The 12,148-nt window shown below is 36.1% G+C and overlaps 1 protein-coding gene across 3 annotated transcripts in view; it reads left to right on the top strand.

The window, feature by feature from the left end:
* TENT2 (terminal nucleotidyltransferase 2) overlaps window positions 1-12,148 on the top strand; it is a 45,020-nt gene that overhangs the window by 14,038 nt on the left and 18,834 nt on the right. For 2 of the 3 annotated variants that reach the window (XM_032676827.1, XM_032676828.1), the window contains exons 9-11: window positions 873-952; window positions 4,118-4,246; window positions 6,419-6,462. In XM_032676827.1, the coding sequence (XP_032532718.1) occupies window positions 873-952; window positions 4,118-4,246; window positions 6,419-6,462 (253 nt within the window). The remainder of the gene's footprint in view (window positions 1-872; window positions 953-4,117; window positions 4,247-6,418; window positions 6,463-12,148) is intronic. The other variant, XM_032676829.1, reaches the window with a different exon arrangement.

The following is a 12,148-nucleotide window of genomic DNA, read 5'->3' as shown; positions in this document are numbered from 1 at the left end:
CTGATGTGTATTATATTCTTAAAACATGTAAAAAGTCATACTTGATGTTAATTCACGTTTAAAATTATGTAGTATTTTTGATGCAAATAATGTTTCATATAGCTAAAAGTGTAAAAAACTGCTTGTAGGCATCAAATTAATGTGTTTTACCCAGTTTAATGAATTTCAGGTCCATGTTCCCCTTATGTAAGAAAAGCTGAAGGAATATTTGGGCAAACATATAGTGACTGATACTTAGATATATAAAATAGAAATAGCTGTACATAGCAGATAGCTACTCCTTTGTCAACAGTAGGCTCTTCATGTTGCAAGTTAGTGTTGCTGTGGCTTGTTGACTTTGAGTTTAATGTCATTTCTTGAGTACTGTGAGTAGTTGTGCTCCATATGCAGTATGAAATTCAAACTTGGCGATGGGATGTGCTGTAAGTAAAGCTTGTTAGTGCTTGTTTCTTATTTTCTCTTAACAGAATTAAAGTTATCAGAACTATTTTATTGCAGAACATGCAGTGTTACCTCATACCTGTTTTTATTTCAAAGTCTTAATTATCTCTGACCATCATTAGACTCTTGCCTTTCAGCCTCTTAATTTGTACTATATCATGTAGTGCAAGTTGGGAGGAAGAGTCTAAATTTGGATCTACATGTATTCTTTGTGTAAAACAACAATTATGGTTTTATAACAATGGAATTTCAGTCTGTAAGCAATTCAGATACTATAAACAAAATTGTAGAAATGACAGCATTTAAAGCTCTGAAGAAGGTTTCTAGGGTTTTATACTAAAATTACATTTCTCCGTATCTGTCACTAAGTAGGTAATAAATGTTCAGAAACTGAATACCATGGTGCTTGATTTTTTTTTTCTTCTTCCCAGTAGCTATGTGGAGTTCGACTTGAATGTAAACAATGTAGTAGGGATAAGAAATACATTCCTTCTGAGAACCTATGCATTCAGTAAGTTTTTGTTGTATTTTCTTATTTCTATAAATTTTTCTTTTTGAGTTTGTATTTTGGCATTGGTATACTATTAAAATTCAGTTTAATATATTATGTTAGTATATATAGCATTACCTAGTTAGCTACATTAGTTAGCTAAGTTCTTATTGCTCATTCTAAATGTATGAGAAAACATATCAGGTATGTTTTTAATTGAATATTACAATATTCAGAAGATAACAAAGATTCTCCATATTAAGGTCCACGTATCTACTACAAGGGCTGCTTCAAGTATTCTGGAGATAACGAGGTCATTATACTAATGGCTATCTAGGGGTGTGATCTCTAATTTCTTTTATTTCCTTACAGCCACCGACAAGCTGTGTGGCTGATAGCTAGCTGTGTCTTTATGCTGTTAGAGTCTTTTCTTGGAAAATCCAAAATACTGCTTCAGTGTTTATACAAACCCCAAATCAAAACTGGCTTGTGTGTCCTCAGGAGTTTGCACGTTAGGGAGAGACTGTGAAACAGACTTCTGAGAGGGAGGTAATATGAACAGCACTCTCAGTGCTGTACCAAAGTTTTCTCACTCAGCATCACAATGTCATTTGGCAGGTAAGTACATAAAGAGTGTACCTCAGGCTATTTCTTCTAGGGCATTTGCATTTGTTCCTTTACCACATTCTTCAGTTCTTGCATAAAGGAATTCCTTTCTATTTAGGGTACAAATGTGTCAATAGAAGCTACCTTTACTAGTTAATTTTTACTAATATTTTAGTCAGAGTAGTTTGTGTTCCATATTCATGTTGCTAGGAGAGTCTACAACTTGTCCTGGATCAGTTGGTTAACTGTGACTTCTTCGTATGTCCAGGAAGATGTATGACTGGAAAAGGATCTCCTTCCAAGCTTAAAAAAATTAGGAAATAATCATTGTCATTCATGTCTATGGGTGAGGGGTCAGTTCACCAAGTCTAATGTGGATATATTTGTTTCTGCCTTCTGCCACAGATTTCCCTTATTCCTTCCAGGAAATCACTGCAAGGCAGATGAGTCTAGATGGGAAAAGAGCGGTGGAAGGGGTCCTAGTATCCCACCTTGGTGCCCACTTTTGTAAGGCCAGCAAAATTAACTTCATGCCTCCTAATGAAGGATAAATACTGTTATTTTCTTGAGGTAAAGGAGTGAGTTAATAGCTAAGGGAGACTTATGACTGAAAATATCTCCTTGATGTGCTGGACCTTCCTAAATAGACAAACTATATGAAGCATACAGCTTGTCTGTCTTGTCTTCCTTGGATCAGAAAACCCTCAGGTGATGTAAGGCAAACAAAACTAAATGGAAACTTTTATCAAACTGTCTCTTTTGCAGTCATATCAGCAAGGGTGGATAGTGTTAGAAGTGTTATCCTGGTCACTTAAGTGTGTAGTTGAAGGGTGTTACCCTGCATGGGAGAAAAAAAGATCAAATTACCTCTAATGTGGAAAGTGTATTGGTCTCTCTGTTGCATTAGAATGAAGTAGATGCTCAGGCAAAAAGGGGACAGTTAATCAACGTAATGAAAAAACCAAAACTCTGAAATATTTCTGTGGGTGTTTTTTTGTCTTTTTTGAAGTTAGCCTTTCTCTGTTGGTGCATGGGTACTGTAGAAAACGTCAGAGATGATGATGCGAGATGAGTGAAGCAGAATGTCCACAGAAAATGTAGGTAGATTAGGCAGAGCTAGAAACTGAAGTCTATGCTGTCGTGTTACCAGTGGTTTACCAAAGGAGACGTGTCTGCAATTAAGTCAGCAATTGTTGCTAGGTATTTTTCAATTAGTGGAAGCTAGACTTTTTAACTTTGAGCAAATGACATTACTGAGCATTTTCTTGAGGGGGTACCTTGTATCAGAGTATCAGAGAAAGTTTACCGGCCATATTGCACACTGACTTTGTTATATACTAATTACAGGCACTAGCAGACAGAAAAAAATATATCAGAATGAGGTCAGCTGAAAAGAAATCTCTTCTTTGACACACACACTAAAGAATCATGTTTGGAATTGGAGCTTATTTGCATTTTTCTCTCATGGAAAGATCCTATTTCAGTTAATGCATGCTCATATGGTGTTTGTGAAGTAATTCTTTGCATCTCACAGTTAGTGTGCTAATAGTTACATTTTTTTATTTCAACCATGGGTGAACAATGTTGGGAATAAGGTGACTGGTGCTAAGGAGTTTTGTTGTTTCCAAGAGGTCTTCCAGACTAGGATGTTGATTCTGAGAAGAAGAGTGGCATTTAGATGGGCATAGATGCTGAAGCAAGTGATGCAGTTGTTGGATGTGTTTTGTCCTCCAGTCCTGATGTGCAGAGTACAAAACCTTGCATAATGATGTCAGGTTATAAAAGATACTCCAGAACATAAAAGTATTCAAGGCTGTTGTAAGGCACTTGACTGAGTTGATGATCTGCTTCCACGTATCTGCAAATAATAAATTAAGTATACTACTGGGTCCCTAGAATTTTGTGGCGAGTGATACCTCCCTACAACAGATATACTACCTTAATTAGAAGATATTAATATTCCCTAGAAATTTGGAAGATCATACCTAGAATATGACTGTATTTATGCCATTCCTCATGAAATGAATATGTCTTGATTTAAAGAGGTATTTTATCTACCATCTCATCTGCATAAAAAGCTTTTGAGGACAAGGCAAAATTAAAATTTATGTTTGTACGCATAGGTTACTGCCTTATGGATCCTGAGGTAAACTTAAGAATGAGGTCTGTGTCCTCCAACAAGGAGAATTCTTTTCCCTGCCCTCAATGAAAAAATAACTTAGGGTCTGTCCTGGCAGCAAGTTAATTCAGGGAAAATTAGTATAAGGAACTGGAGAGAGCTTTGAAGTCAAATGTGACACTACTGTATTGACTGATCTATCCAGTTTTGTCTTACCTGCAAATTTCCTGACATACCCATTTATAATGATCTTATTACTCAAAAGACTCTTTTCAAATGCAAATACTTGGTTCTGATTTTTGTAGGATGGATAGTAGTTGTAGAATAACTAAATTCTATAAAATGCTTCTGAAAGGTAACCTTAGAATACAAAAAATATGTTGATTAAGTAGGAACAAATGTTGAATAATTGCTGTATAGTTAAATATACTTTTTTTGAGATGTACTTATTTTACTTGCAGTTGAGAATCGAGTTCGTCCATTAGTACTGGTTATTAAGAAGTGGGCAAGTTTTCATGAGATAAATGATGCCAGTCGTGGTACTTTAAGCAGCTACAGTCTTGTGCTGATGGTTTTGCACTATTTACAGAGTAAGTATTTTTTTCCATGTTGAAACTGCCTCTTTTGAGTTCATATCTGTGTAGTTTTCCTGTTTAATAAAATCAAACACAGTAATCATCTTCCACAAAAAGGATTTGAAAGTAAGAATTTTGAAAGTGAGTAATTTTGAAAGATTTGAAGTGCATTTACTCTATTTCCTTAGTGCTGCATTTGTCTTTAACAAGTGGACCTCTTCTCTGGAAGCAGAGCTACCAGCTTTACAAAGGTTTAAAAAATTTAGATAAATGTACCTGCAGGACACTGCGTACCTATAAGCACTAGTTAACAAAAATGCATGAGGACAGTAGCTATAATCATGTGTGGCAGCTGGCATAGCTCTCTAGAGAAGGGGAAAAAAGGTTCAGATAATCCTTTTCATGCAAAACTGTGATCCGTCAGCTGTCTGGGGAGGATCAGAAGTCTACAAACCAAAGAGGAACATTTTACCTGTGATTCACCAGCCTTTTCTGCAGAAAAAAACCCACCTGAGATGTGGGTCTGTACATGTAACTAGCACCATCTCTTTAGGTTCTGATGTTTTATTCATGAAGATTTTAAAGGTGTTTTTTTTCCTGCTACATGCATGTAATTCTCCTGGAAGTAGCCTGTATCCTAGAACTTCTAATAGTGTTTTTTGTTCATGTTACTGGAGAGGGAACAAACTGAAGGCTTTATTTTGCAATAAATAGCGGCCCTGTCTTCACTAGGCAGATTTCTTTCCTGTATTACTTAATTAATTTCCACAGTCTTATACTCCCGTGGATGTCTTCATACACACGTTTAGTGTGGCTTCAGTTTATTTTATAGATACATCAGTATCTTGTACATGAACTTTCTTCCAGATAACAGGTCTAACTAACTTGTACAGTAAGAAAACAGAACTCACATGGCAAATGTTAGTGATAAGTGGTAGCTTTAGGGGAAAAGTCCATCCTCTTAGTAAAACATGCAGGCCCAGATACAATATCTTGATTGCTTGTATTGCTTAGATTTTGTTGCCTTTTGTTTTAGAGGGGCAGAGGACTAGAAATTATCCAAAATATTGCAGAACTATGAGCTCTTGCGTATTTCTAAACACTCACAAATAAAATAAAAATATTATTAAAGAAGCTGTGATCATTGTCTTAGCAGACCTGGTAGGTATATTATACTCTTTGAAGATACTCAAAGCATATTCTGAGGATTCTGCTGTTCTGATTCTTAGTCCCTATGGAAAAAGGATTCTGTAACATCTCTTCCCCTGAGAGAGCCTGTGTCCGAAGTCCTGTGTACTGAATTTAGTTATTATTCTCCCTAGTGAATGATGTAGACCAGTTGTTTAAAAAAACATGCTGAAGAGATGATGTTAAAGCTTTAGTCTGAGGAGTGCTCTAGTAATTTGGTAGCTGCTCTAAGGCTTGACTGGCATGTCAGTAGTTTTGGGTTTTGGTTTATCATCTAATCTGAGTGATAAGTTTTTTCCTTCTTTTTTATGTTGTGCAAGAAATGGTCTCCCAATCCATGATTTTCATAAAAAATGGCAAATGTTTAATTCATTTTGTGTTTGTATCATTAATGACTGCATGGTCGTTATAACATGTTTGCCATTTAGTAGATCAGCTAACGATATTAGACTGTATTTATGTGTTTTGTAGGGATTTTGTAGCAATGCCTAGTAAGTGCGTTGGGTATTTTTTCTTTAGGTTACTTTTGGAGGTTCAGTATATGATACTTTGCAGCTGAAAAATGTGTGCTTTTGCAGTATCTGTAGACTTATGCTATGATGGAATCATATGTATTAGACATAGGGGAAAAAAAAGAGTGACTCTCTAATTTTTTCTTTAGGGAATCCGGGTGATTTTTTTATAGCCATGAATTAATATAGATTTGAGAAATTAAGTTGTACCCAGCTGCTGTAGAATTTTTCATGCCTTCTACATATGGTAGTATCTTGATAACAGCTTCCCTTAGCTGAATAAACTTCTTATAGTACTATATAGTGGGAAATATAGTAATAGAAATGTTTGCTGAATAACTTTTGCTTTAAAAAAGACATGAAAGTGAAGTTCTTGATAGATGTTTTTAAGACAAAGTTTCAACTCAACCCTGCAGTGTACTTGATATGATAATGCTTCCTGTGAATTATGTGAATCACAGCAACTTTAAACTTCTCCTTCTTATAGCCCTACCTGAACCCATCCTTCCATCCCTCCAGAAAAATTACCCGGTAAGTGCTTCTTATGGTTTTACTACATAATATATGTGTATGACCTTGCTTATCTAAATATATAATTTCTTAACTGTCTCTAATGGATTAAGTCTGTAAATCTGGTCATTGATCTGCTAAACATAAGTGTGAAAGAGGTTATTTGCTGCTTTTGATAATTTCTGTAGTGAAAATTCTGTTATGTATGAGAAGATTTCACACACGGGTAGAAACAAGTGCTAATGAAAACCGCTGACTTAATTCCCTTTATGCTGACCTGAAAATATCCCTGTGTCAGTTGTAACTTTCTTGTTCCTATTTTTAATATGTTACGTTTTCATCCAACTCTGGTGTTTCAGAATTCCATACCCTCCCACAGCTGTTGTGTTGCCTGATATTTCTGTGTGCAGACTGAGTGATAAATATCTACTACGCAAACTTTTGTGACATCACAAAATTTGGCTTCAGTCCAACAAGAAAACACCTTTTTGGAACTTTGTATCCAGATCATACATCCATGTCTGTTGTATCCAGATGATACTCCGTTCACTTCCAGTGAATTCTGTGAATCAATATGCTTTGATCCCTCCAGAATTAGGACTGTTATTAATGAGATTTAGTCTAAGGAAGAGATCTAGAAGTAAGATCTACCCTCCTAAATATTTCTCAGCTCTATTGATGAATAGTTCTATGCTATAACTTATTTACTGAAGTTCCTTGGTTTCTTCCTCCTTACTTTTCCTCTCGTGTCACTTTTTAATTTTTTTTTATTCATAGTTCACATAGTTTGATGTCCCTGTCCCTGTGTGTTTCTGTAATTTGTTGCTGACAGTTGTGCTGAGGTAGTATCAGAAAGCCATTCTGTCTTTTGCATATATTTCCTATAATGCTGAAATGGGAATATATAATAACACTGTACATCAAGGAGAAAATACTATGGTGTCAGCCATTATGGGTAATTAGGGTAATCAAGATGCAGAAGAAAGCTTTGAGTGATAATACACTGCAGTTTTATTTCTGCATTGTGAATCTGCTTAGACATACCTGTGCTACATTTTTATGGTCTTTATCTTTTCCTCTGTTTTTTTTATGGTACTATATACCTTCTCATTTCTTGACTGAGAGGGCTGAAAAGCATTTGAAGTTGTCTTTCATTTCTTGTACACTTAGCTTTATCTGATAGGGTTTTGAATTTGTAGTATTGTAAGTTTTGTGTAGCATGTTATTTAAATAAAACTGTTAAGAATTGGTAAATTTTGACTCCTCCAAAATTATAATGCAAAATTATAATTATTTACATTTACGAAATAAATTTATTTACACAGTGTTTGAACTGTGTAAAGGCCTTCAGAGTACTATGCAAACATTAATGCCTTGTATGATTAAAGCAGAAGTATACAGTACCAAAACCTGAAAAATATAATGAATTTGTACTATAAATTTGTACTAAAAATATAATGAATTTCTAATGAATTAAACGTTTGTACAAGGTTTTATCTTGTGTTATGTGAAAAGAGTAAATCGCCTACAGGTACCTGTGTTTTGAGAACACAGCTAGAAGAATTGGCTTTTTACCCTGTTCTGATGTAGATTTTTTTTTATTTTTTGTTCTTGTTACTTATCTTACCTTTAGAGAATGATTGGATTACCTTTGGAGAATTCTAGGATTGCTAACAAAATTAAAACAATATTTTATACTTGTTTACTATAAACAAAAATTTGCAAATATATTTTTGGTCTACTGTTTCCATTAGGAATATAATTATAGTTAAGTGTTTAAAAATTGAAAATTAAAATTTCTGAATGCTGATATTTCAGAGAAATTTAAAATTAAAAATACAGCAACACAAATTTGGTCTTGTACCTTGTGGTAATAATTTCAAAGCATAGGCAAATGTCAGTATCGAAAGAAACCATATGTTTTTCTTGTGGTTGTAGCTGGTCAAAGCTCTGTCTCCATACTAACGCTACACATAAATAGTACATCTCCCCTACAGACATCTACCTACAGTTTTTCAAAATCAAGTCTGCAGCCTGAAAATACTTTTGTGCTCTATTTTACATTGTTGGTACCATATAAGAGAGACATGCTTTCATTGAGGAGGAGACAAAAGGCAGATTCCATGTCTCAGTATATCCCTGCTGCAAATGTGAAGGGGTGAGAAGTCCTGGAAAGCCACCAGGTTTGCCCACTAGTGCGTTCTGTTGTCGTGGGTGAGCCTCCAGCTGGCACCAAGCTGACGTGTTTTACAACCTCGTTTAGAGTGGGTATTGGACCATATCAGATGTGGGGTTGTATTCTGGGGCTTCCTGCCCTCACTATCCAGATCAGGTAGATGATAGTAGCCCACAAAATGTGCTGATCAGTTCTGAAGTCTGTGTAGAACTTACCTTCAAGTCAGGACTTTACAGATGAGCTCTAGAGAACCTGTAATGGCTCAGGCCACTACAGCTGGTGCACATTGCTGCCACTGGCAGTCAGAAGGAAACTTGTACCTGAGCCTCCAGCGTTCAAGCAGCCTTAAGTGTTCAAGTGTATTGCCTTAAATCAAGATGGAAGCGAGTCTCCGTGAGTGCTGTGGATAGTGAATTCTGTGGACTTTGCATGAGCACATTTTTGTATCTGCTACGTCATCTTCATGTCGTGTCTTAAAACTGGAGCAGAAGGTGGGGTGGTGCTCAATGTAGAAGTCAGTCCTTGGACAGACACAATTTGCTTCACATGTTGAGTTGCACTTTTAAAAAGTAAAAACATGACTTAAATATTCATTTGTAAGACTGGTGAAGGGTATTTTATGTGTGTGAATATAAAAAATGGCAAGACACTGTGCTGATGCTACAACTGTAAACTTTTTTGAAGAATCCTGTACATTCAGAGTTAAACTCACTATACATCAAGACACTCAAATATAATTTTTTTTTTATGTACACTTGTCTTCCTTTCCAATGTGTAAGGTGGAATGAGTGTACTTGTTTCATGTTCAAGCTACATAATGTTTACATGTTGCTCAATACTGGTGTTTCTTGAGAAATCAGCCAAGATTAGAGATCTAGCAAAAAAGGAAAAGGACTTTGGGGTCCCTTTTTCTGAAATATCTGGAAATAACGGATAGCTCATTTATATTTACTCCATCAGATCCTGAATTTCCTTTCCGTCTCTTAAGGTGGCTTGAGGCAAAGACACTGTAAGTGCATTAGGGACTAATTTTAATAGAAGTTGGATCTTTTGCCTTTTAGTGCAGTTAAAAAGGGAAAACTTACAGGGATTGCCTACTTGAAACTAAGCTAATTTGAAGGATGCTTTGTAAATCCATTTTATTAGACAACCTCCTTGTGGTAGTTTGGGCTAGGCCTTCCTTGGTGACCAGTTTGTAGCCAAGGAAGGGTCTAGATTTACCCAGTATTCCCTACGATTTTTACGTAAACCAGACTATAAGAAGAAAGGAGGAGAGGCCTTCGCTCTCTTTCCTTCTGGTGGCTTGGAGGTGCAGGTTCCCTGCTGTTGAGTCTGCCGTGTTGGGGAGCGAGGCCTGGTAAGGCCTTGTCGACCTTGGGAGGCGGAGGGTGCCGGCGATCGTCCCGGAGCGACTCTCGGTTGTCCCAGGGAGAGTGGTGGGATATTTCTTTGCTAACTCTTTAGTTACTAGATCTCAGGCTACTGATTGGGATATATATATATGTTATTTTGGTTTTGTTCCTTTTCCCTTCCCCCTTCCCTTTCCCCTGTGAAATTGTATATATATTTCAATTGTATATAACTGTAATATAGGTGTAAATATATTTATATATATCACTTTAGCTGTCTCTCTCTCATTTCGGGTTTTCTTAGTTGTCTTTTCTCCCTCTTCTCCCTGAGGTTTTTGGGGGAGGGGACTTCTTGTGGTAAGGTTTGGAGACTTGGCAGGGAGCCAGCTTCAAACCATATCACTCCTTTATGTGCAGAATCTACCTTGTTGTGTTTATCTAGTTATTCCCTGAGTCCCCCTAACAGGAAGGCAAATACTGTTATCCCTGTTTTACAACAGGTGAATGGAGATGAGTTGAGGCTAGTGGATTTTCATGGGTTGTCTGTGGCAAAGCAAAAAAATGAGTGTGTGTGTCCTGTGGCTGGTCTGACCTCTTGTTCACTGGACACTGAGTGATTGCTTTGTTAAGAAATTATGTTAAAAAAATTACATTGTTGGTTATTGATATACTGAGTGTTGATGTTTCTTGACAGAAGTTTTCATTACATCTTCCATATACTGAATTTTAAGTAATAACTAATTTGGTTTTACATGTAAAACTTTCTAGTATGGTAATGGCTACTTCTTCCATAAAAAAATTTCTTTATTTCAGAAAGATGAAACAGTTTTTTGCCTTTATGTGTGGTGATCACCAACTGACAGTGCTTAAAAAATAAATTTACTAACAGTATCACAAGGATGTTATTAATACTTTGCTTTAGTTAGTGTTACAAAACCTTACTTTCTTCCAGAAACTTAATTTCAGTCATGCCTTCTTTTTTGCAATACTTAGTTGCCTTTTTAAGAGTAATTTTCATAGAGATATAACCACTAAACCAAGTGGAAATGGGAATTATTTATAGAACTAGGTGGTTGGGTTTTTTAATGGCTAGCTGCTATAGACCATAACTTGCCTTTTTACTGGAGCACTTATATAGAATAATACAGGTGTATTTTCTGAAGGCAAATGCCTTTCTGAGTGAGGAAAACTTTGATTTGTCTGAAATCTTATTGCCAGCTTTTTAGCTGCTCAGGATGCCAGCCTCACTGTGCTGGCAGAATTTACCTGCAGTTGAGAAGTTCTTGGGCATTTAAATATTCAAAGCTTTAAAAAGTTAATCTTGTTCTCCTTTTCAAAGATGTCTGCTACCTCCAAACATTTACTTACTGGTCTTAGTAGACATCTGTTGTAGTAATTTCGTTACGTTTCTATTTTGTATTGTTTGGAGGTCATCATCCCTTGCTTTTTCTTTTGCCTCCTCCCTTGTATGTTCTTGAGCTGGTATGCTGCTAGTTCTGAATTCAACTGTTGTGACTCTGTAACTTTCTGTGGGAATGGGCAAGGAGTAACTTTCACTCTAGTACCTTTCTGATTAATTTTAGGGTTAAAACTGTATATACTGTATGACATAGGAACAGCTGTTCCCTTTCTACATCTTTGTGTGCTGCGTATCTGCTTTTTATGTCTGTGTGTCTCCATTGTTTTGGTGTCTTCTGATGAATTATAAGCTGTTAAATTCTGAGCTCTACTAACTGTGTTTTCTATGTATGTTTAATATGTAAAGTTGTATCATGTGAGATCAACACTTGAAATTTTTTCATTGCTAGAAGAATGGGTTTTTTTCCCCGAAGATACTGCACAAGGTTCCAGGAAGTTTTGCTAGAATTGGCAGAAGAGGACAGAAGTCCCAGACTTTTCAGTCCTACTGGTTTTGATCACTAACTGTGCTTTTCTCAGAGGAAGAGCTGCCAGCTGTGGACATGGAAATAGCATTACAGTGTGTAGTACTTCTAGTGCTATTCTAGTGCTATAAAGTTTGAGTCATGCCTCATACTTCTCTTTAAAATAACAAATGAATGGGAGGAGAGGGGAGATACAGTAATGAGTGAATAAGTCTCTAAATTTACATAAATGTGTTCCTTTATTTGAAGAAAGCTTGCTCTTGTGTATCTTGGGTTAATTTTCAGTAAAATACACAACA

The sequence above is a fragment of the Chiroxiphia lanceolata genome, chromosome Z, assembly GCF_009829145.1.
Source record: "Chiroxiphia lanceolata isolate bChiLan1 chromosome Z, bChiLan1.pri, whole genome shotgun sequence".
NCBI lineage: Eukaryota > Metazoa > Chordata > Aves > Passeriformes > Pipridae > Chiroxiphia > Chiroxiphia lanceolata.
The sequence above is the reverse complement of the archived record's forward strand: the minus strand, read 5'-3'. Positions and strand labels throughout refer to the sequence as shown.